The sequence below is a fragment of the Pseudopipra pipra genome, chromosome 6, assembly GCF_036250125.1.
Source record: "Pseudopipra pipra isolate bDixPip1 chromosome 6, bDixPip1.hap1, whole genome shotgun sequence".
In the NCBI taxonomy this organism is placed as follows: domain Eukaryota; kingdom Metazoa; phylum Chordata; class Aves; order Passeriformes; family Pipridae; genus Pseudopipra; species Pseudopipra pipra.
In genome coordinates this window covers 30778550-30802484 of record NC_087554.1, presented here as the reverse complement: position 1 = coordinate 30802484, position 23935 = coordinate 30778550, and the positions used below count along the sequence as shown (strand labels likewise).

General features: G+C 47.7%; 2 protein-coding genes across 2 annotated transcripts in view; one reads left to right on the top strand and one right to left on the bottom strand.

Annotated features, from left to right (window-relative positions):
* RAD51B (RAD51 paralog B) overlaps positions 1–10176 on the top strand; it is a 470288-nt gene extending 460112 nt beyond the window's left edge. Inside the window, exon 12 of the mRNA XM_064658361.1 lies at positions 9225–10176. Coding sequence (XP_064514431.1) covers positions 9225–9247 — 23 coding nt within the window. The 3' untranslated portion in view covers positions 9248–10176. The remainder of the gene's footprint in view (positions 1–9224) is intronic.
* Positions 10177–18761: 8585 nt separating this feature from the next.
* Positions 18762–22254, bottom strand: ZFP36L1 (ZFP36 ring finger protein like 1). Its single transcript, XM_064658365.1, has 2 exons — positions 22115–22254; positions 18762–21303 (listed from the first exon to the last, which is right to left on the bottom strand). Exons 1-2 carry the CDS (start codon positions 22169–22171, stop codon positions 20353–20355), a joined length of 1008 nt encoding a protein of 335 aa, XP_064514435.1. The 5' UTR covers positions 22172–22254; the 3' UTR covers positions 18762–20352.
* Positions 22255–23935: the final 1681 nt, after the last annotated feature.

Sequence of the window (23935 nt, the reverse complement as noted above, 5' to 3'; positions counted from 1 at the left end):
TTTCACTGCTTCAGAATTTCCTTCTATACTCTTCCTCCATTCAATCCATTTATTCCCATTTGTCAGTGGGAATCTTCAGCCAGCTTTTCAGCTATCAGTTATGGTAATGCTGAAAGCCAGGCCAGCAGAGCATCTGGAACATGTTAAATGAAGCAGAAGGTGAGATTGGAAAGATGGCCAGAAGCAGAGTGAGCTTGTGGTGTCAGATCAGGGAGATAAAACCTTTGGTTTTAACTGGTACTGCTGCCGATAGCAATGTGGTCTACTGCTGCCAAAAGATAGGTGTGCCTCCATGCCTCAGCAGGCAAGCCAAGGGATGTTCAAACCTCCTGCAGAGAGGCTCTGAATAGGCTGTATAGGGAGTTTAAACCATTGCTGTTGACTAGCTGTTGCATTAAATTATGCTCAGAGCTCAATAAGAATCAAACCCAAGTTCCTATATTAAGAAAAAGCCAGGCTTACGTTGCAGGTGAAACCATAACTCAGTCCCTGCCATGTGCACATTACAATCCTTTCTTGCCCAAGACCCCGCAGGAAGCCTGTTGCAGAGCAGTGCTCTGAGATGTGGGACAATATCATGGGGGCTGGAGAGAATCCTTCTGCCTTTACCTCTCATCCTGTGCCTCAAATAGGGTGGGTGTCTTACAGAGCAAGGAGTATGTTATCACATAATTACAGGCTGTGCTATGATACATGCTCCCAATGTAAGAGCAGAATTAAGGCTGAGCAAGCAGTTAAAAGCACCATTACATCATTAGACTAATCTCTCCTTGGCTGGCCATGGAGGATCTCATCCTGTTCCCACTGAAGCCAAAAGATCATACCCTTTATCGGCTTGAGTGGAAGCTGGCTTGGCTTGCCCCAAGGCTCATTCATTGCTATTAGCTGCTAGTTGAGGCTGTACCCTTGAATGTATTAAACTTTTCAAGCATAATTCATATACCACACCTAACACACTTTGATTCAAGTTGAGACTTCAGCCTGGGTGCTGTGGGTAGTGGAGTGTGAGGGGAACTTGCTCTGCCACCATGCTTGCCCTACCTGTTCAGCCTGTTGAATTGTTAATTGCCTTCAGCGGTTGCTTGTAGCTGATCAGGAGGCGAGGAAGGGCTGCTCCTGCCCTGCCCAGCCCACAGCCAGCTCGTTAAGTCTGTTTCCCCACCCTAGTGCATACATGAGAGCAGGGCAGGGGCAGCTGGACAGTCAGGGCTGGGATGTGGTGGTAGGTACTCCCTTCCCTATCCCCACTGAGCTGTGCCTCCCCAATACAGCCAGCAGCCCCCAAGCTGCCATGGGACAGCAGAAGTAGGGGTTGAATGGATATGTGCACCACCTCAGCATCATGGTGCAAGGCTGGTGCCCGTGCTCCTTCAGGCTAAATGGCTTCTGAGCTGTGGATTAGTTTCCCAAAGCAGATCTCCTTACCTTTACCACTTCCCCAACCTCTCTGGATTTCCTTGCAGGACATGTGCCTAAATATGTGCATTTTTTTCACTTCTGCATCCTTCATTTTAAGTCCAAAATGTAATTTTTGAAAAGGGGGCGAATGTCTCATATGTAAAGAGGGTCCTCCAGCAGGAGATAACCTAAAGGCAAGCAACCTTCACATGTGAATGCATCTTAACCTCAGCTCTTATTTGTTTCTTCCAAATACTGCATGCAGTCATTGGAATTTTCCTTCACAACAACCACACAGGTGGCCTTTTTATCACCTCAGGAAACCTCTTACTATTTCTGACATCTCTGCCTCCATGGTTTCCCATGCTGCTGATTTCAGAGTTGCACATCAAAGTGATGAAGACACACCTCGCTCTGGGGGACAAAGAAGCATTATCGCTCCTAAAAAAATCATGTGCAACCTGTCCAGTTCAGCCACTACCCTTGAGAAACAAATTACTCCTCAATCTGACAGACTGAGGATGCTTTTCCTGTTATTTCATCTGATGTTTTCCCTTGTTTAATTTAAACTGATCTGTTTTAACTCTCTTTTCTTGTATCATATTAAAGAACTCCATAATCTTTTTCTGTTTATCCATGAAGGAATGGATGAGGTCATTTTATATTACTCTTCACACCGTTGTTTTGAATAAAGAATGCAAGTGTTTGTGACTCTACAGTTGGCACACATAGAACAGAAGGGGAGAGGCATAAAGTAGAAAACAAACAAACACAACATAGAAACTGAAAGGAAAAGGAGTGGAAAGGGCAAAAGAGAAACTCAAATTAAGAATATACAAAGCATATGTACACATGTGTGCAAGTTCATGTACACCAGCATACTCAGGCACGTTCTCATGTCATCCGAGAAGCCTGATGTCAAGGCAGATGTTCAGCTGTTTCTAATGCATAGCATAGAAAAACTCTAGCTGAAGAAACAGTTTGTTTTAACAATGAGTCATCCATGAGAAAAATGTGGGTGTAGCTTTCAGGGAAGGGGTTGAGGGAGGCTTATGAACTCCAATTTTGCAAACCCCCATATAGAAAGATGCATGACGTTGATCAAGACACAAAGTGAGTCCCTCCCTCCCTTCCAGACATGACTGAGGGTAATCAGCTCTCACTGAGAGCTTGATTGCAACACTTGCCCTGTGCTGAATCTGTCCCGCCCATGAGAGACCCCCAAAGTGAGGCTGAGAGAAAGCTCTGGGTTGACCTCACCACAGTAGCCCCAGGCTGATACCAGCCCTAGGCAATGCCTAATGTAAGGACCAACCTGTATTGGCCTCACCCTGGACACTGCTCATCACCTGGAATTTTTTCCAACCCTTCTCTGACCAAATTTTTATACAGTTCTGACACATCAGCGTTTATGCTCGTGTTCTACCTAAGCATCAGTTGGTCTTGAGGGCCAGACTTCTGCTGATGGATAAATGTTTTTAGATCTGGAGTCATTCAGATTTCTTTTGGTGTCAATGAGACCAGGCCCCCAGACCTGAGGGTTTCCTTCAACAGCACAAGTACCGAACACATACCTGGATCCATTATCCCAGCACCTCTGTAAGCAGAGGCTGGGTACTGTAAACAACTTGTCAGGTTGTGAAATGCCCATTGATTCTCCCAGGTGTAAACACCATGGGAAGAAAGGTGGCTATTGCTTGGGAGTGACAGCCTGAAGATTAGGCTTTCTCTGTTGGCTATCCAGTAGCCTTCCTATAGGAGTTTAAATTCAGATTTCCCAGTTTTCTCACCGATTATCTGGAGTGACTAAAACAGACCAGACTTCCCTGAAAGGGCTGAACACTATTCATGGGTGCTGCACTGACCACTCTGGTGATTAACATCTTTCTGGTGACTGACAACCCATTGACAACCAGTGTTATCTTAATGTTAATTATTCCTTGGTGTGATTCAAGGAGGCACAGCCAAGAATGGCAGTATAAAGTGAGTAGCAGACCACTTACCAGGACATAAGGTATAATGGTAAAATCTATGAGAGTGTCAAATTGTCTTCTGGGGAAAAGGTAAGGGTTTCCTCGGGCTAATTAAAAAAAAGGACTGACTGATAGGCACCGCCACCAATATTTTGCAGGCAACAATGCTTTTTGGCTTGTTTAAGATGGACTATCTGGTTTCGCAATGGGGAAGCTGACTCTTGTAATTCTGTTATACCTGTGTAACTGTAGAGAAATGCTTTTTTACTCTAATTACATTATTCCTTATAAACACCAGGATAGTGAGAGAGTATTTGTCTTTTTGTCTTTTCCGTCTGTTAAGTTCCATGGTTTGTGATTCACTTTAGAAAAACAAGAGTGGTTATAAAAAAAAAGAGTTGTTTTCAGCTGTGTGGTGATGAAATACAGTAACTGAAAATGCTGTGGGTTTTGAGGTTGGATTTTCAGATTAAAATATTGTTAGGTTCAGGATAGAATTGGCTGGCAAAATGAGTTACAGTAAGACATTGCGCTTTCACCTCTAGAAAGCTGAGTTCAAGCCCTGTTTAAGATCATAAAACCAGTAAGTAGTTCAGATGATTAACAGTTTCTGAAGGAGCGTGAGGTAGGACAGGAACACCCAGGGAACAGGGAGGTCTGGTTTGATTCTCACCACCAGCACTGCTTCTTTGGGGTCCCAGCTGCAAGCAAAGGAGGGCACTGTGAAGGAGATCTCTTCTGGTGCGGAGACAGTGAGCAAAGATCTGCATTGCAGGAGATGCTGTGGGTCTGGATGAGGGCTGTGCAGCCACGTGGTCATGGCAGGTGCCACATGCTCCACATAGGCCACCCACGCCAACAGCAGAGGCTTGATCTTATTTTGTGCTGGTTACCTCAGTCAGTCTATGACAAGCAGGCATGACCCTGCTACTTCTGAAAACCAGAGCAACATCTGAGGCTCTTGGGCATTTCTTCCTATCTTAAGTATCCAACTCAATCCTTAAATCAAGGACACTTCAAGGACATTTCATTTTGCAATTTGTTTACATTAAGCATCGCAAGCTGCTGATTCAAACAGCCAAGCTGCAGCAGAAACACTACCAGGAACCCTCTCAAGTTCATTTTCCTCATAGGTTTTCAGTTTAGGCTATCTTAACAAGATGTGTACTCTCATCAAAAACGCAGTTCACACACATGCAGGCCAGAGAGCTGTAATCAGTTTCAGTGCCTTCCAAACTGCTAAATGCAAAGCGGTGCACCCAAGCCGATTTGCGCCTCTGCTGTGGAGCTGCCAAGGCCAAACCCCTAGCCAAGTATCACTTGAAATAAAGTAGAGATAGGGTGTAAGTGGTACATCAGCTCTGATCTGGGGCTCTGCAGTTACTCTAAGTGCAGTTAATGCGGTTACTGTTACCAGAAGGTTACAGATCTACCCACAAGTTAATGGCTGTGTTCAGATCTTATCTAGTTATCTGAAAATAAGACTGAGCTTTTTTCATAACATATTACCAGCTACTTTCTGTTACTTCTGGGATTTTGTAAAATACTGTCACAAGGTTTTTTATTTTGTTGATTTTTTTAATTCCTTAATTTCAATGATTCCTAGAACAAAATGAGAATTTGGTCCAATTTGAACTCGAGTACCCTTTTGCACTAAAATGGTTTTTTTTAGCACTTGTAGAACTTCCTTCACTTTCTAAAGTTTATCTGTAAGCTCAGCTTACACGGGAAATTACAAATCCAATCAAACCCATTCAGTGTTTTCCTCGTCCTGGGGAACAGACTCATTTCCCCCACAAAAATTGAGTGTCTTCAAAATTTGGCATTAGGAGTAGCACTGGAAAACTAGCAAATTCAGACAAGTCCTGGTAGGGGTTTCTCACATCCCAGCATGTCCCAGTGCCCCTGCAGAGACATTTTCTTTTCCAGCAAGGGTGCTCCAGCACAGACACTCCCGCTGCCAGTTGCTGTGACAGAGAGGGAGAGTCAAATGCTCATTAAAGCCACTTGTGGGCCATTCAATTTTTTATGGGAAGCAACCAACACCCAAAACTGCACCTAGAAACCAGTGAGCCATAGCACTATGTCCTGGAGGGACATGGGCATCATATACTTCCAAGGAGAATTTGTCCCTTGAACAAATGCACTGTGCTTCTGCAGTGGCTGCCATCTCTGAGAGACCTCAGGAAGGACCAGTGCAGCAGTCTTGCTCTGCCAGATTGTGAAATGTGGATAATGCCCTGTCAAAGGGCAGCATTGCAAAACTGTGGCATGACACAACCCTTTCCACCAGAAAGCTTCCCAGTGTGTCATTCACTTCTGCATTGCTTTTCCTTCCACTACTCCAGGTTAAGTCACTGTTTTCCCAGCACTCTCCATAACGTTGCACAGCTCCAAGGAGGCTTAAGGTGTTCTTGAGAAGCATCCAGGCTTGGCCACTGGTGGACGAGGATTCACAGATTAGATGGCCTGTTGGTCTAATCCAGTACATCCTTGCCTATGTCCGGGGACGAAGTTCCATTTTCTTCCTAAATATCATTGTTTTGAAATGGAAAAGCAAGGCAGAGCATTCGTAACTGCTGAGGCAGCACAGACTACTCACCCTGACAAAAGACAGGGTGTCCCCAATGGTGCGGCAACACTTACTTCCCTGCCCCAGCAGCTGCAGCCTCTTCTGCAGCACAGAATCACAACAAGCAGTGAGAGGCACTGTGGTTACAAACACACAGGACGGCCCATTCCTGACATCCTGGCTGGCATCAAGGGGAGGATGATGAGAGAGCAGCCTGTGGAAGGGATGTGGTGCTGCCAGCAGGCATCCCACACCCTGCTACTAGGCCCCACCTGGCATTGGCACAGGGAGCAGTGCTCCTGACAGACACAACCAGCCACAGCAGATCTCCTGTGTGTGTCAGGATGCATTTCCCTCAATGGGGTCATGACACTCTCACTCTGCCATTTTAAAAGCGAGAGTGATGAAGGGGAGGTGTCTGTGCTGAGGGCTCCCAGTTAGCTCTGATTATGGCTTTGATGCCAGACACAAGGTACAATTCCTATTACAGCTCATTTCTATGTGCTGTTGTTTAATCTAAGTGCATCAATGCAACCTCACATCACAGGCATGTGAGTTGAAAACCTCCAGTTGGTTCTGAGTCATAGCCAGCACCTCAGTGGTAAATTTGGATTCCAGTACAACTGGATCCTGACACAGCACAGAAGCCAGGATAAACTCCAGCACTGAAGCATTGCATGCAATCATTGGAGCCACATCCACCCATTGCAACTCCTTGTGACATGGAAATTTTGCAGAAAACGTCCTGATGAGGACCTTGGAGGGGAGGACAGGGCTACTCATGGTGTGTATGAATGGCATGGGCAGGAAAGGACAGCATGAGGGAAGGAGGGAGGGAGGTGCTGGCTCAGGACCCACCTGAGCAGATCCCACACAGTCACTGGTCCTGCCTTAGGATGGCTCCACTACAGCAGTGTGTACTGTCTCCTGTGTGCAGGGCTAAAAAAACCCAAAAGGCTCCTTTCAAGGCAAAGGCCTTGCATTCAGAAAGGACTTATATTTCTTTCTCCCAGCATTCCTTTAAACTTTTCAGGGTTTTTTTTCACTTGAGAATACCTCAAGGGAAATTCTGAATACCTCCCTCTATGGGTCCATTGGTATTTATATCTGAGCTGCAGTAGCAGAGGTGTGTGAATATTGGTTAATATTCCAGGCAGATCTCAAATAAAAAAAATTGAGTTTCCTCATCAAATGGAACCTGCCTCCTTCCCCCGACCCCCTCCAAAGTAGTAATTCTCTATTTCTCTATTCAGGGGAGCACACAGGGCTTAATCTGTTAATTTCTTTCTGTTATTGTCATTTAGAAATTATTACAATTCAACCAAACTCTATTTTGAAAAATCACTCGAAAATGAAAACCAGTATTTAAATGCTGCTGCACCTAAGCATGGCAATGGTCTTCAGCATCTTCTGATAAAGCTACTTGCAAACATGATACATGTTTTTCTAGCTTGAAGTAGCACAGAATCAATTATCTGCACAAAATGTGACCAGTGCTACTCGAGATTGTTTTCTTAGCACAAAATTATTCAGGTAACACTCATCAAAAACGTTGCCTTGATATCAAGTCCATGAATGCAGAAGTGCTTTGTTTGATCAATGATTCACAGCATAAAAAAAATCAGCACTGACTTTCCTCCTCTGTTGTCAATGCAGCTTCTTCGAATGGCCTGGGAGGCAGCCAGGGTGAAGGAAAACTCTGTTTCCATGACTCATCTATTCCTGGGCTGCTGGGAGATAGCCAGCAAGTGGTCAATCAGTGATAGTTGTCATAGGGTGATGTGAATGCTCAGACCATCAGCATATTTCACAAGAGCCATTCAAAGGTCCTTCTTCTTCAAGAAAGCAGGACAAGAAATTGTCTCTAAACCTGAAAAACACCCGTATTTCTTACCAAATCCCTATATCAACAACCTTCCACAGTGTCATTTATTTAAAAGTTATTTCTTTACAGTATTTTTAGCAATGATGAGAGTAAATCAACCAAAGCATTAACTGAATAATATATCAGGGCCAGGTGCATGTCAGGAATGTATATATCAGGCAGAAAAAAAACAAGTGTGCTTCAGAGTAGGAATATTTTAGAGAGTATTGCAGGAGAAGATATTTTAAAATTATGCCATCTTCTTATCAAGTCTTTCTGTAGGCCTTCCCCCTCTGGCACATTGTGTTCTCAGGGCTCCTTAAAGTTCATAAAGACAAAGAAATATGTTTAACAAATTAGACAAAAAAATATGTCTCAAAACCCACTATGTTTCCTACACTTGTTCTGGAAGGCTTCCAACAGTTACACAACACAGCTGGATTTATCTAATGCTCTATCCTAAAGGGTGGGCAAGTCTTATTTCCATCAGACCTCTTTCCAGCCTGTCCCTTAAGCCAAGCCTTCACTGACACAGTAAAAAAAAAAATCCCTTTATTTTTGGGTTTTTTTGGGCAGTTTTCAATGCTTTACACGTTGCTGAAAGAGCTCACACTCATAACCTGACTGGTTAGTCATACCGTGCCCATCGCTGCTGGAGATAGGCAGCTGTGATGGAGGGTAAGAAACCAGCAGTTTATGAGAGCAGCGAGTCCGGGTGAGGATACAATTACTGTCCTGGAAGACAAGGCCTCTTCTGCAAAACAGCTCCCCAAATCCATGCAACAGATGCAGACATCTCAAAATACCCCAGCACCCACTGGGGAGTGTGGAAGTCTGGGACCTCCCCCGCCCGGTGTCACAGCAGGCAGTACGGCCCACCATGCCATGCATGGCCCGGGGGGTGGCTGCTGCCTGAATGGGGGCTGTAAATGGACACTTAGCATCCATGTGCTGGATGGCCCTACTTTTATTGCTATGCATGCATTCAGCATTTAAATCCGGCTATATTCCCTCTGAAAGCTTGCATTGCAATTAAAAACAAACTAACCAAAAATCAAACACTAAAAGCAGGGGCTTTTTAAGATCAATTTTGTAGTACAGTGAATTTCAAGCAGGAGTAGGCTCACTTGTTCTAGATACTGTACAAATACAAAGGCAGTTCTCGAGTGAATATGGCCCCATAAGATCTACTTTTGTCCAAGGCATAAGGAAGCAGCTCCAAAAGGCTGGAAATCTTTTTCCATGGTGCTGTCCAGGTCTGAAGTAAGTGGGGCATGGTAAATCTATGCTGACGTAAATGAGAGAAGGTGTTTTGAAGAACCCAGGACAGGGAGAACAAATTAAAACCAGAGAAGTCTGGTGAATATTACACAAGAAAACCTTTCTCTATTTCTGTTTCTTATTTTTGTCACTGCAGAAATTCCCCTCATCTTAAATTAGAGAAAGGAGACCAGGAGGCCAGGGCTGGCATTCTTTGCCTCGGTGACCCAGCAGTAACCAAACAAGGAGACTGGCAATGTGAGTATGAACCAGCCATCTTGAAGCTTAGGATCCGGAGATTGAGAGCTCCAGGGGGATAAACAGTGGGCCTCTGTTTCTGATATGGGATGAACCCAAACCTCACAGCTCCCCATGACAATTATCTGGGGTCAGCTGAGAGGGGGACTCAGTACCAAATCATCAGTGGCACTGTTTCTCTCCTCCAGGCAGTGACATTGGGTTGATTTGGCCTTTTCTTTCCACTCTCACAAAGCTACAGAAAGCCGTGGAGCAGACTTCTTGGACTTGCTGAGGACAAAAAACTCCTTTGCTTGCTGCATCCTTTTTCTAAATAGCATTGATGCCTGTCAGAAACATTCTGAAACATTGTTTGGATTTGATTTCTATATGCCTCTTCCTCTAGCAAAGTGCCTGCAAGTTCAGTACAAACAGATGAACGGAGTCAAGCACAGCTCGTAGCCTCGTTACATACTTCAGTCTTTGCTCTGAACTACTGAGGTTTTGGATGATGTCACTCTGGTCTCCTGAGGGCTGCTGTTGTCATCAGATAGTGAGGTCGATAAGGCACATGTTATGATGAGGCATGCTGTTTGGTTCAATCACAGTATCGTGCATGAAGAGGAAAGCAAGCAGTGTATTTCCTGGTACAGTACCTTGATAAGGCTCTTGCTGCTTCATAGGTATTTCCACCACACTGTCCTCTCTGCTCAGCACACTGACAATCAGATTGCTGACAATCTGAAAGTAGAAACAGTGCTAGGGTGCAGAACCCAGCTCCTCCACCAAAAACGTTTGTTTCTTTCTTTCTTTCTTTTCCTGATCTCAATTTCACTCTCTCTTTTTTCTCTCTCCTTTTTTTTTTTTTTTTTAATTTTTATTTAACCATTTCCAAAGCAAGTAAAGCAGGACACAGAACAGCTGTTAAGAGCTGGATAAGGTACAGTCAGTTTCTGGAGCAGCTTTTTTCACAGTCCCTCATTGCCCAGTGCATTTAGAAAGCACCTCAAATCTAGCACAACCACTGAGTTAGGGGCCCTTGGCTGGGTTTGGAGGCTCCAGCTCCTCCCAACAGCATTTGTTTCCATACTGCTCAGATGCTTGATCTTGAATTGTGGTTTCTTCCTCTCTTCCTGGCTTACTTCATACTGAACATTATGATTTGTTTTACTAGCAGACCATAGACTGATAGCAGTTCAAGGACCAGTTCCATGTGTCAGACACCACTGAAAAGGAGTTGGTACACTACCTTTACCTGGAGCTGGACTGGATTTTACTTTTTTAGTATTCATGTTTCTTGTCCACTTTTTGTATTTTACTTAGATGGAGCAGAGGAACAGGCTGGATCCCTGAACACCCCTCATTGCCACCTGTGAGAAAGAGTTATGGCAGCCCTAGTCCTACCAGTGGGAGCACATAGAATAGATGTGCAAAAGTTGAAGTAATCCACACTTCTGCTAGCTCTAGCCTTTTCACAGTTAATCTCTATGTACTAGAAAAGGGGAAATAATGTATTCTTTTTAAATCCTAATTGTACAAATTATCATCTTGGACCCCACTGTCTACCAGTTTTTAATGAAGAAAGAGCCCATATCACTACCTAAACTTGCTGACAGAAATAAAGTGCAGGTACCATTGCTGGAACAGTGTCTACCTGATTTTGCTGGTTGTTCAGCTCATCTATCTTTAAGGGTATTTACATCCATAGTTTCTATATTAGCAACTAAAATAAGATTTTATTGCATTTTTTCCCTGTAGATACACTAGGCATCTAATCCATCCTCTTTCCTTACTACAACTGGAAACCAGATTCTTGTTGCTGAAATCCTAACACAGGTCAAGACCAATTCCTAAAATCACCCATCCTGCCTTTCAGCTTCCAGATGAGACAGATGTTATGGGACAGTATTTTATTGCAGTACACCCAGAGGTAATTTGACATCCCTAAGTGAGGATCATCACTGCTTTGTCAAGGGGCCTCCTTTCCAGGGCAGAACTTGATTCTAAAATGCTGGTGATGTGGTGGCCACTGGTGAGGGATGCTGGATGGTTTAAATAACTTGACAGAGTTATTCAGAATGGTGAAGCAGCACATGGTGAAAGGCTTGCTGTGTTTTCCTATACTGACCAACACTAGGAAACCAGGCAAGCCAGCTGCTGATAGAAAAGGAAGATGACCATTTGGGATAAAGAAGAAGAGGCTGTTTCTTTCCCCAATGTATGTTTGCCCCTTGGAAATAAGCTGATCAGAGAGGCCACAGGGAGGCCACAAGGCCAAACTCTACAGCTGAATTTTTTTAAAGCAGATAATTTTATGACCGCTGTTAAGAGATGTAATTTATGTAAACCAAGACAATGGTAAATGGACACAAATCAACTTGTGTTTCAAAGCTTATGTTCCCTGGGGATGGGGAATAGTGTTACTCCTTGAGGAAGGAAAACTGAAGGGCAGGAGCATGGTTTCCTCTGAGCACACTGGTGGGGGCCTTGTGCTACCCCAGCCTGACAGTGGAGTGACTGCCCAGGGATCCTGGGTGTCATGAAGCACAGTGCTAATATCAGAGGTAGATATTAAGTATGCACAGTGGGGATAAGTTCTGAAGAACCAGGAACCCACCATCATCAGGCTGTGTGAGGGGAGCCAGGACACCCCACAGTAATGGAGCAGGGCCCCAGTTGGCAGCACAGTGCCATGACAAGAGGCTGATTCCCATTGTATTTCTAGCAGAACCAATATAATTCGACACAGTGCTTCTCTCCTGACCTCATCCCAGATTAGGCCAGGAAGGTTAAATTTACTATCTCAAGAACCAAAGGCAGGACAGCACCACTAAGTGCAGAACCAGGCTGAAAATGAGAGTCCAGGGTAGGTTTAGGACATGCTATTTTCTTAGCAGGCATGGGAAGAAAAGCATGGAAAGGTTTGGAAAATTGTGTTGTCTGAGAACAGGCTGGGGAAGAAATTAGCTGGCAGGAAAGCTGAAAGGTGAAACCACATGTGCCATTTTGCAGGCACTTCACCTGGAAGTTTGGCTCCAGTCTCATTAACCAAAGGTGATGGGACACAAAATTAGTAGCCACAAACCTCTGTAGGAGACATTCGGGTTCAGTATTAGGTTACATATAGAGAGGTTAAAATTTCCTGAGCATTGAAACTGCCTGACAAGGGAATGCTGTGGACACCTCAGTGCTGGAGACATTCAAGGCTATCACTAGACAACTCTCTGTGCCTGAGAGGTGGTTTGAGGATAATGAGATTGGTCCTGTCATGGTTAAAAGAGAAGGTCTGAGTGACTCACTAGAAGTCCCTGCCAACCTGGATGATACACTGATAACCCTATGGACCGCCTGTCTCCAGCCTCCATCAGGACCACTGGACTCCCACAGCTGCTGCCCTCAAGTTCCTCCAAACTGTTCGCTTTTGAAACGAGCTATTAAATGGTTTGAAAAAATCTCCAGTTCTGTTTTCATCCCCACTGAAAGTGTTTTTCTGCTCAGAGAAATGCTGGAAGAAGAAAAATACCTTGGTCAGCAGATTCAGTCTATGAATCCAAAGCCCACATTACCTAACTTAGGAGGAAAATTATTTTCTGCAGCTCCCCTAGCTATTTCACCCCTCAAAAGGGGGTGAATTTGGTTTGTTCTTGGTTTTTTTATCTCATGATAAATTTTAAAGTGTAATAATGGGGAAAATAGTGTTATTTGTAAACACAGCACAGAAGACCTAAGTTTGAGAGAAAAGAAACAGGGACCCTCTTTGCACATTTTCGACGCCATCCTTTTTCCAAGCAGGAGTGTACCTTTTACACTCTGCTGTGGGCCTTGAACAAAAAGTTTCCTCATATCTTGTGACTGTAACTTCTTAGTAAACCAGGACTTTCCTAGTGCCCAAAAGCCCTACCAGCATCTCCAGAGCTGTGAAACACAGTATATTCTCTCCATATAGCATAATTAGGGTAAATAACAAAAGCTCCCACCTAAGAGTGCTCAAGAATCTCTTTATAGCAAACACAGCAAGAGCTTCAAGAGCTTCATTGGCATGTGTTCCATATTGCTTAATGTCTCCTTAGGGGCTGTGGCTATCATCCCAAGCAACATTTCTATGGCTTGCGTGGCTACATCCTTTTCCTGTGAATCAACGTTGGCATCTGCTCATCCAGAGTAATCAGGAGAAATATTTGCTGTTGCCTGGAGACTAAGACAGGAGAAAAAGTATCAGGAGTCCTGAATTATTTTTGCAGGTCTTTCTCTGATACTGTGCCACTGCCAGACAGTCCTCTTCACCTGGCAGTTGTATATCTAACAGGGTTTTAAAACCTGTGGTATAGGTACGGTTATATTTGCCAAGTGCCCAAAATAGCTATAAAGTTCTCCCAGGCCCATGTGCAAAAGGCATCATGTAGAAATACAAAATACATCTACACAGGCTAAGCAGACTCCATTTGTCAGCATCATCATTAATTGCACTTTCTGTCCTCTCTGGGAGGGAGATAAACCCCCAGAGACAGCAGGATTCCACTGAAAAACACCCGTCTGGCTCATTTGCCGAGCAGTGGTCTGGTAATACCAGAGGTACGGCAAACATACCGTACCTACGGCCTTGCCTCCACCCAGCTGGTGTGGTGGGACTTTAAATACACAGAGAATGCTGAACTCCGAAATGTTTCCACCGACCAGTTGTTAAAACTTTTCACATCCCACCAACAACTGCTCACATATGTGGGGGATGAGAAAACTTCCTTCCACCCAGAGGTGGAAGAAAACTCTGGAGCTGGCAGTCACGTGCTCCACAACAGCCTTACAACCCGCAGGATCCTGCATGGAAAAATTTCACTTCCATGTGTTGACTAAGTTAATGTGGTGGGGATAGTGGGTGGACATAAAATGAATTTGCAGCTGGAGCCCAGGCAGGGAGAACTCCAGTCCTCTGTTTGCTCAGAAAACGGCAGCTTTGACCAAAACCCAGTCAAAAAAAAGAGGTTAAGGCAGTGGTAATTAAAAAAAAAAATAAAAAATCAAAACCGGGGGGGAAAAAGCAGCAAAAGTGAAACAAAGCCTCTCTGGAAATTAAGATGCGGAATTCAAAATATTTGCAGTATAATAAACCCAGGCGAGCCCATAAAGCGGCACTAGCCAAAAGGAGCTCTGTTCTGCCTACGAGGAAACCCGAACCGGCGTCACGCCTGGCAGCAGCCGCCCCACAGCCCCGCTTCCTCCCCATCTCATTGCAGAGTTGTCTTGCTCGCTGCCCTCGGCTATGTTTAACGCAGCGTCTGTTTCCACTCTAACCCCTTCAGTTTGGAGGAGGAGGATATAAATCATCTGCGGAGCTGCCCACAGGGCTTAGTCACAGCAGGTATTGGTTTAGGGTGTCTTAGAGGAACTATTTCTTTTTTTCGCTGAAAGTATTCTAGGGAATAAGCATTGGCTTTGTGAGGAGTAGGCTTTGCTCAAGGGGCCAAGGAGTCTCCAAACAAAGGACATTTTACATCACCAGGCAGAATCATCTTCTAACATTTTGGACTGAGCTCAGCCTTGAGGGCAAGGGCTGTTCCACAAGTTCCCAGCAGATGCTTGAACCGTCCCCACTGAGCCAGTCTCACCATCTGTCCTGGTGTTCCTAGCCCAAGAGACCCTATACGACTAATATCACCCCTTCCTTCCAGCTGAACTCCTTCCTAACACTTTTTGCTGCTTTCTTCCTGTTTATGGCTGGTTCACACACCTGAAACTGCTTCTGATACAGGTTACTCCTGACCCCTCTTAGCTGGGGCCCAGGTAAGGAAGGCACCATTCTTCACTCTTAATTTTTTTGTCTATTTTCCCTTCACCCACCACAATTTTGCCTGTCACCAAAGCATCTGGTCACTCAGCACACCATCTCCCAGCAGGAGAACTGCCTCACCAGCCCCACTGTGGGGTACAAGACCCCACATCTTGATGCCTGCCTGTTGTAGTGCAGGGCATAAGGAGCCTCCCTGAAACACAAGCCCTTCTCTCCCTCCCAGGCAGGTACTGGGGCTGTGCTTTTGTGACAGTGTCACCCCTGGACATGTCTTCAGCCTCCAGCCCCCGCAACACCTCCAGCACTGGAGCCAGAAGCCTCTTTGTTCACACACTGACCACAGCAGCTTCTCCCAAAGCCTCTTTCTCCAGACTCAAGCACATGCTAGCTTTTCCCAACACAGACCACACAAATTGCAGCAATTAGCAAGTGTAAAGGGCATGCTGTGGTTTTTGCATGTATTAGTGCATCTTAAGAGTCATGCATATCCTTGGGCATAGTAATCAGATAGTATCCAGCAGGCTGCATTATCCAGACCTTCCCCTCAATTTGATGTCCCTGAGCCCCACTGGAGAGACTCAGTTCATTACCCTTTATGCACTTGAACAACATTAGTCTTTGGACTCAAGACAGCATGGCTTCTCTCTCACCTGTGCTATCCCCATGCTCTGTGGACTTGATCTATAGCTCTTCCCTTGCTGCAAGTCTCTAATGGTGACCCCATCATTTCCTGCCTCTCTGCCACCTCCCCTCTGCTGTGCAAGGCATGGCAAAGCCCGTTCTTCCTTATGTGATTTGCAGCTGCAGCTCAAAGTTCTGTTCACAGACCACTGCCTCACTGCATAGGAACCATACAGAATGAAAATTTGTGCCAGCTTGTAACAGTCCTCCAGGCATATTTCTTACATTTCTTTCCCCTTCTGCCTCCCAATTTCATGACTATGCTGATGAGACAAACTCAGTGAGGACCAGGAACTTTGACCATTTTGAATTTATTTTTTTTATTTTTTGTTACTTGCACTCTGGCACACCATATCTATGTACAAGTGATACTAAACAAAGGTTAGCAAAACTAGGCAGTTAAGTTCCCAACTGCCTTTAAAAACAAAACCATCAGCAACAACAAAGAAACCCTATCTGACTTTTCATCCCTTACCTACAGAGAAGTTTGGGGAATGAGACAGCCTCTGCTTCTACAGCCCCTGACTGCAGAACTGAAAGTGTTTTGGTACAAAAGCCACAGCTAACTCATTGCAAAGGAGTGTCATTAGGACACATAAAACTGTTGTAGGAATTAGGAAGGAGGGAGGTAGCTAGCAGGATGGAATCTGAGCCACCTGGAGCTCTGCAGATCAAAGTCATCACATTATTCAGTACCAAGAGGCAACTGGCACAGACAGCCATACACACTGGCTCTGATTTTCAAGACATATTGAAGGTGGATAGCACTAGACTCACCTGACTTCAAAGCCAAAAAACAGCAAATGCCTGCAGCCAGAGGCATGGGCCAAGTCTCCTTTTAGAAGGAGCCCATAGCAAGCACACATGACTACGATGAAATGTATGTGAAGAGCAGCAAGAGCCACCACAGGTGTCCTCCTGCCCCCCCAGTAAGAACTGTAAGTGCAATCTGTAAAGCACACTGAGGTACAGTTTGCCATGGCACCTTCCATGGGATGACAGGTATCTTGCTCTTTTGGGTGCTTCTCTCTGCCCTGCCACACTGAGTATGCCAGGAGCAATTGCACCAGGCCACTCTGAGAGTCCAGTGCACTAAAATCAGTAAGCCAGAGCATGGAGGAGCCCTGAGTCAGAGGAATGTGTGCCTCAAAACTGTCATGACAGGAAAAACTATTTATACCTTTCTGAGCCTTGGCTAGGCTATTACCAACCATGGTGAAATTCTAGGGGACACAGTTTCTAATTCTATGATGACAGCACGGACAACTCATCCGTAAAAGCAAGAAAGAAGGAGAAGTCTCTCCAGAGTAGCTGCTGCCATATACCCAAGCTGCAATAAATGCTAATGGTATCAGATCAGGCAAACCCCTGCATTGCTGGAGGCTCTTGCATTCTGTTCTGCTCTTCTCTATCCCTTGCATGACCTAGCTCAAGGTTAGTTTCAAAAAGCAAGAATGAGAGAGCATGTATCATTAATAAACTCACAGAAGAAAAATGGTGCTGGCTTCCCAGAACCAGTGTACTAGAAGGACAAGTACCATGAGCAAAGACCTACTTTTAGCACAGCTTCCCAGTTGTTTGTCATACCGATAGCACTGTGCAACTGATACAGCTATTTCATCAATTATTAACTGGGCAAAGGCTATTTGTTTGAAGAGCTGCACAGAAAGTCCAGAGTGGAAGCAAGCAGTTTCAAGCTTCACGTGCATGCTCTGCAATAGGCTTGGAATCCTCTCCATATCAGGTACATCTCACTCTTCAGAGACTGACAGCTTGGCTTCCAGCAGCAGGGAAGGAAGCACACTTGGGTGCCTGCTGCAACGGCAGTCTCGCAGGCGGAAGCCCATCCCTCACATGGGGCTCTTTGCCTTTATGCCCAGGAGCAAGGCTGTGGTCAACAGTACTGCTCAGTCGGCCATAGAGCTGCACCCAAGGCTCTTGTCTCTCGAATCAGCACGCAGACCACACCACATGCTAGTTACATCAGTATCTGCCAGCAAACTCACCATACAGCTTTTGCAGTGTTCAAGGGAAGCAGCTTCTACCAGCCACGCTCCTCTTCCTCCATCTTTCCTCCACCCAGCTCACCTTTAGTGCTACACCACAGAAGTGTGTTGCACAAAGCCAACAGCTGAGAAGGTGCACTGGCGTAAGCCTTGAGGTATCCTACAGCTTTTGTTTGGCAGGAACTTTTCCAACATGAATTAGGGAATCTCTCCTGAACACTGAGGCATGTTAAGACAATTGAAGGATCAGTGGTTTGGCAGCAATATTCCAGCCCTGATTTGGAAGCAAAAGCTTGCTCGATAGAAAAGCTCAAAGATAATAACACAAGACAAGACTATGTGCAGTGCTGGCAAGGAAGTGTTCCGAAACAAAACCAATGGCTTTGGAAGTTTCTGGGATTGCTGATGCTTCAAGATGTACAAGGGCTTAAATGCAGACAGCAGTGTAATGTGTGCATACAATGACTTTGCTGGGGGCTCACGTTCCTCTCCCACGTGAACACCAAACAGCCCTGCTGTGCAAGCAGACCAGTACCACTAACAAGTCAGAACTGATATTTGGTAACACTTCAACATACCACTTTAGCCTTGCTCATAACACACATAAGCTCTCCTTGAAGGGGAGGGAGCTGTGCAGGAACACAAAACACACAAGGAACAAAAGCCAAACCAAGGTTTAAGCCACACTGATCAGAAAGAACTTTGCGGGAACAGACCAAGCAACACAAGATAGGAGGAGCACTCCTAGGAGGAGACAGAGAAGGTTAGAGGCCACCAGGGCAGGTCACATCAGATATTTGCTGCTATTGATCTGCGCACCCATGCAGTTGCAGGGCTGGTCCACTGAATCAGTGAGGGATGATGGAGGGATGCCTGAGCACAGACTGGGCACCTCAAGGGTCAAGAGAAGGGAAGCATCTGCATTTGTGGGGTTGTCTAAAACCAGTCCCTCAATTTTTGCAAGTAAAACCAGCTCCACTGTCAGTTTCTTGAAAAAACTTGGGGTTTATTGATTTAAACTGCAAACAGTCATTACAAAAGAGATTTTCTTTTAAATAAACTCACACAAAGAGGAAGAAAAAGCAACGTAGCGAACAGTAATGGGGAAAAAAAAGTTACATTCATTTTTCTCTTTGTGCCAGTCCCATTCACCTTGGCAAGGAAAATTCCAAACTTGGAATACAGAAATGCAAAGACAAACTGTATTTGGAATGTCTTCAGATAGGCACTTTGAGCCCAAGGCTTTTCTCCTTGAAGAATCTTTACAATAAAAGGAAGAAAAAGGTCTTCCTTCCATGCTTCTCACAACAGAGCTCAGGTATGTACATTCTAAAGCCCAGGCAAGACCTGGGAGAGGGGAAGAGAAGGAGAAGAGAAAAGGCAAAGAAGCACATTAACTCCATTTGCAGTCCAACACAAAAAAAAGGGAGAGGGAATTCTAAAATAAATAATCCAAACACAGTTTTTGCATTTTTTTAAATTAATTTTTCATTTTTTAAAATAAAATAACCAAAAAAGTGTAAAGTTACAAAAAAATGTCATTGTAGTATAATATATTAAACTGTGGGGAAAAAAAAGGAAAAAAAGACACTTCACAATCTTAAGATTAATATGGAAGATCATAATTTAAACATAAAAGAATATATTCTATGGATTCATCATCCCGATAAATATGAACAAAATTAAAAAGCATAGGTTTCGGCAATAAATACGTTTTGATAAGTTAAATAAGCTTTTTATATTGTTGTGCAGTGACAAGCAAAATTTGCTCTCCAATTTCTGAAAAGTTATACAAAATTAAAAACCCAGAAAAAATAATAAAAAGCTTGGCGTGAGTGCTCTAAGATAGATCTAAAGTACTCTAGAGCAAAACCATTAAAGCTATGTCTACTGGAACTTTGTTTACACGAACTTGTGTGTGTGTGTGGAATGACTTCTGTTGGCCCCACCCCCTCTCTTCCTTTATTTGTTTTAAGATGTCACATGTATACATGGGGAAGTTTTAGCACCAAAATCAAGTCTCTCATAGTCCATCTTTTTTTTACTTTCTCTCTTTTTTTGTGTGTGTGTTTTGTTTTCTTCCTCACAGTCGAAGTCCCACTCATGTTACAATCTTTGTCCGTTCTCAGCTTTTCTTCCCGCAGACCTGAGCAGATCCAGGCAAGATTTAGTCTTTAAGGGGAGAGGAGAAAAAGGACTGGATGTTAACGCTTGCCCACATGCCTGCAGTCTAGCAGAAACTGGCCAGTCAGGAAGGGACTGGGAGAGGGTGATGCAGTACATGGCCAGTGGAGGGAGCTGAATTCGGACATTTCCTGCACATCTGGAAGTGCACAGAGCTGCTGGTGCCCTCTGCAGCTGGAGAGGTAATACAGTCACAGTGAAAGTGTTAAAAGGCACTAACTTTGTAAACGTTATTGCTTTTCATCGTAATTTGGCACTTAAGGTTTAAGCCAGTGGGTATATGGCAGGCAGGTGGACATGTTAACATCCAGCTCAGACTACTTGGGAGAGGGTGGGGGGAGTTCAGCTTAACATCGTAATAGATGTGGGGAGGGGCAAGAGGAAACCCCAGATTAGTCGTCGGAGATGGAGAGTCTGCTGAAGATGGGAAGACGTCTTGAGGTGTCCAGGATAGGGGAATCTGAGCCGCTGTGGCTGCTGCTGGAGCTGCTCAGATAGCCCTCCTGGTCAGAGAGGGAGTCCTGAGGACTGGGTGGCGAGTCAAACATGTTGGGGGACTCGGACATGGGCCTGAACAAGAAGGTGGGAGGGGGGCTCCCGCCGGGCACCTGCACCCCCATGCTGGGGGCGAAAAGACTGACCAGCTCCTGGCTGGAGAAGGTGAAGGGGTTGCTGGCGCAGTCAGGCAAGGTGGGGGAGCCCAGCAGGTCGTCGGCGCTCAACATGGGCGGCGGGGTGATGGAAGTGGGGCTGTCCAGCAGCCCGCTGGCAGCAGTGCTGGGGAAGCCGGCAAAGCTGAAGCTGTGCTGCAGGCGGGGTCTGTCGGCGACGGCGGGCTCCCGGCTCCCCGCCACAGCGCGGCGCTCCTCCGCGTTGTGGATGAAGTGGCAGCGCGGACCGTAGGGGCAGAAGCCGATGGTGTGGAAAGTGCGGCAGAGCTCGGTCTTGTACTTGGGGTGGCGGGTGAGGCTACGCAGCTCGTGGATGCCGTGGGCGAACTGGCACTTGTCGCCGTACTTGCAGGCGCCGTTCTCCTCAAAGGGGCGGCACAGCTCCGTCTTGTAGCGGCTGGAGTTGACCTGTCCCCCGGGCTGCTTCTGCTGCAGCAGGCGCTCGCCGCCCTCGGAGAAGGAGCGGTCCCGGAAGCGGCTTTCCCGGGGGCTCAGCATGGGAGCCGGCTCCCCTTTCAGGCTGCTGAGGAGCTGGTTCTGATGAAACTTGGAGTTGGGCAGAGTGACAGAGTGCCTCCTAGAGAAACCGCCGCCTGCTGGGGTGCCCACCGCCTTCCTGTCCAGCAGGCACCCGCTGACACCCGAGGGGCTGTAATTCAACATCTTGTTGCTCTACGGGGAGAAAGGAAGGGCCGGTCACTGCCACTGCCACCACCTTCTTCGGCGTCCCCATGCAGCCCTGGGAGCGTGGCACGGCACCTCACCGCCTCCCACTGCCGCGGCCGTGGGAGCGGCGGTCGCCCTGCCCTGACGGCTCCCCCGCTCCCTCCCTCCCTCCGCAGCCACATCTGCTGCAGCCCCCTTCGCCGCTCCACCCGAGGGCCCCGGGCCGCCCCTCCCCGTCCCTGGCGCAGCGCGGTCACGGAGCGAGCGGAGCGCCAGGCGCGGGGGGGCCGCTGACAGCGCCCGAAAACGCCGCGCGGCTGGAGCGCTTTCCTGGGAGCGCCCCCGGGGACGGCGGCGCGCGGGAAGGGAAGGGCAGCGCGCGGCGCGGCGCCCGCCCAACCGCTCCCGCCCAGCCCCCGCCGCCCCGTGCCCCGCGCGGCCCCGCGAGGGGCGGCCGAACCCCGCGGGGACGGAGCCCGCCCGGCCCCGCGGCAGCGCCGCCGCCCGCCGCGCCGCGCCCGGGCGTGTTGAAGCGCGGCGGCCCCAGGGGCACGGGAAGGATACGGCCCCCCCGCTCGGCGCCGCGGCCGAGCCCGCCAGGAGTGCGGGGCGGTTTCCCCATTCCGGAGCGGCAGAGGCGGGAAGCATGGGCGGGAAACCCCCGCGCCCCGATGCCCGTGCTCGGTCCCCGCCCTGCGCCCTCCTGTCCCTTGCTCACGACCAGAAAACGGGGAAAAAAACCCAACAAAACAACACGAACCCCAAAGAAGCTGGATAGTCCCGGAGTTGGTGGCGCAGCCCCCACCGGCCCCCTTACCTTGCATAAAACTTCGCTCAAGTCGAAGATGGTGGGCGACACGAGGGCTGTGGACATCTTCGGCAAGCGAGGGGGGAAGCGAGTGGGGCAGCGGCACTCGGACACGAGGAGTCACGGCGTGGGTAAGGCACAGCCTCCAGCGCCCCGGCTCGCAGCCTCCCCCCGCTGCTACTGATGCCGCCACCAGCCCACCCAGCCGCCGCGCTCGCTCCTAGCTTCCAGCGGGTCGAGGAAGGCTCAACTTATAAAGTTTCGGACTTACCCCAGGAGGAGGAGCCGGCGGTGGGAGGAAGGGGAGGAGGTGGAGGAGGACAGGGTGATTGACACCGCGACTGAATCACCCGGGCGGGCAGGCCCAGAAAAACTTTCGGGAGGAAGGAGGGAGGAGGGACGGGGGGGGTGAAGAACGCGAGGCGGCTGCGGGGGGGTGGCTGTGCCGGCCGGGCCGCGCCACGCCCCGCGCTGCTCCGGAGGGGGCGGTTGTGTGGCCGCACCGACTGACTCCGCGCGCCTGTGCGCGCGCGCGTCCGCGTGCCTGTGCGGTGACCGCGAGTGTGCGCGCGTATTTGCGCGCGCCCCCGTCCGCGCGTCTCCACGTTGTGCGCGTGCGTATCCGCGTGCGCGCGCGTGTGTAGCGCGGGGCGCGGCTCGGGGTGGGCGCGCTCCCTTCCGCCCTCCGCGCGGTGGGGGTAGCGCGCGCGGCTGTCCCGTCCCGTCCCGTCCCGTCCCGTCCCGTCCCGTCCTGTCCCGCGCCCAGCGGCCGGGCCGGGCCCCGCTTCGGCGGCTCCGCGCTCGCCGGACGTTTTTTCCCGCGAAAATCCAGTGGGGTTCGGTCTGCTTGGATTTAAACTGATCGAATCTGTGTTCGGTGCGGCTGCTTGCCCGGAGTTTGTGCGCGCTGCCGGGCTTTGTGTTGACCGCCCCCGCTCCCCGCCCCCCATAGCCTTACTCCTTTTTTCCAGTTTTTAATGAAACCTGGCAAGTTCTACAAGGGGAAATAGCTTACATCCACATTAATTTAAATTGTTAAAATACGCCCTTTAAAAGGGCGTTTGATAAATCTTGCCTTTGCTCCCCAAAGAGTCCTCTTCCGGTCCCCAGAACTCAACATTGTAAAACTGAAAAAGAAAAGAAAGGCTCTAAGCAAGTAATCTGTTCCAGGTTTTAGTAGACAAAGTATGATTCAATGATTCATTCTGATCTCGATGCGAGGGGAGGGAGGGGGAAGATGGTGGCAGTTTGTGTAAAAATAAAAATGAGCTGAACTGCTTAAGGCTTATCAGTACCAGAGTGCCTCAGCTCCCAGTCTCTGCCCGTTTATCCCCTTTAGTCCCAGCTGAGGCGACGCTCTTCCCAACTATAACTTCAGTGGGTGTTTCCCCTAAGGCCGAGCAATGGCATCTGGGCCCTCTGCCCCGCGCAGGCGGGAGAGGGGGGCCCAGACTGGCGCTGCAGGCTCTTCCTCCAGCCCTGCGATTCTGCTTGGCTGGGAGAACAGAAACCCCTGAGTTCGGCTGCAGAGCGCTGACCCGAGCAGCCATTTAACTGAAAACTTCAAACGAATGATCCACTTCCTCCTCTGTTTGCTTTGGAGTCGCGGGATCTGGACTTTGCACTGGCAGCTGATCTTTTTCCCCTCCTTTGGTCTTCAGGAACAGCCAAAATAACCAACTGAAACCCCCACAGGCTCAGGCTATTCCCGATTTCTATTATTATTATTATTTACTTAGGGAGAGCAATCGGGTTCCTCGAATTTCCTTCTCTTTATAGTTTCTTTTTTTCCCCTCGCCTTGGCCAGAAGTGAGGAGTAGGGGAGTGAAC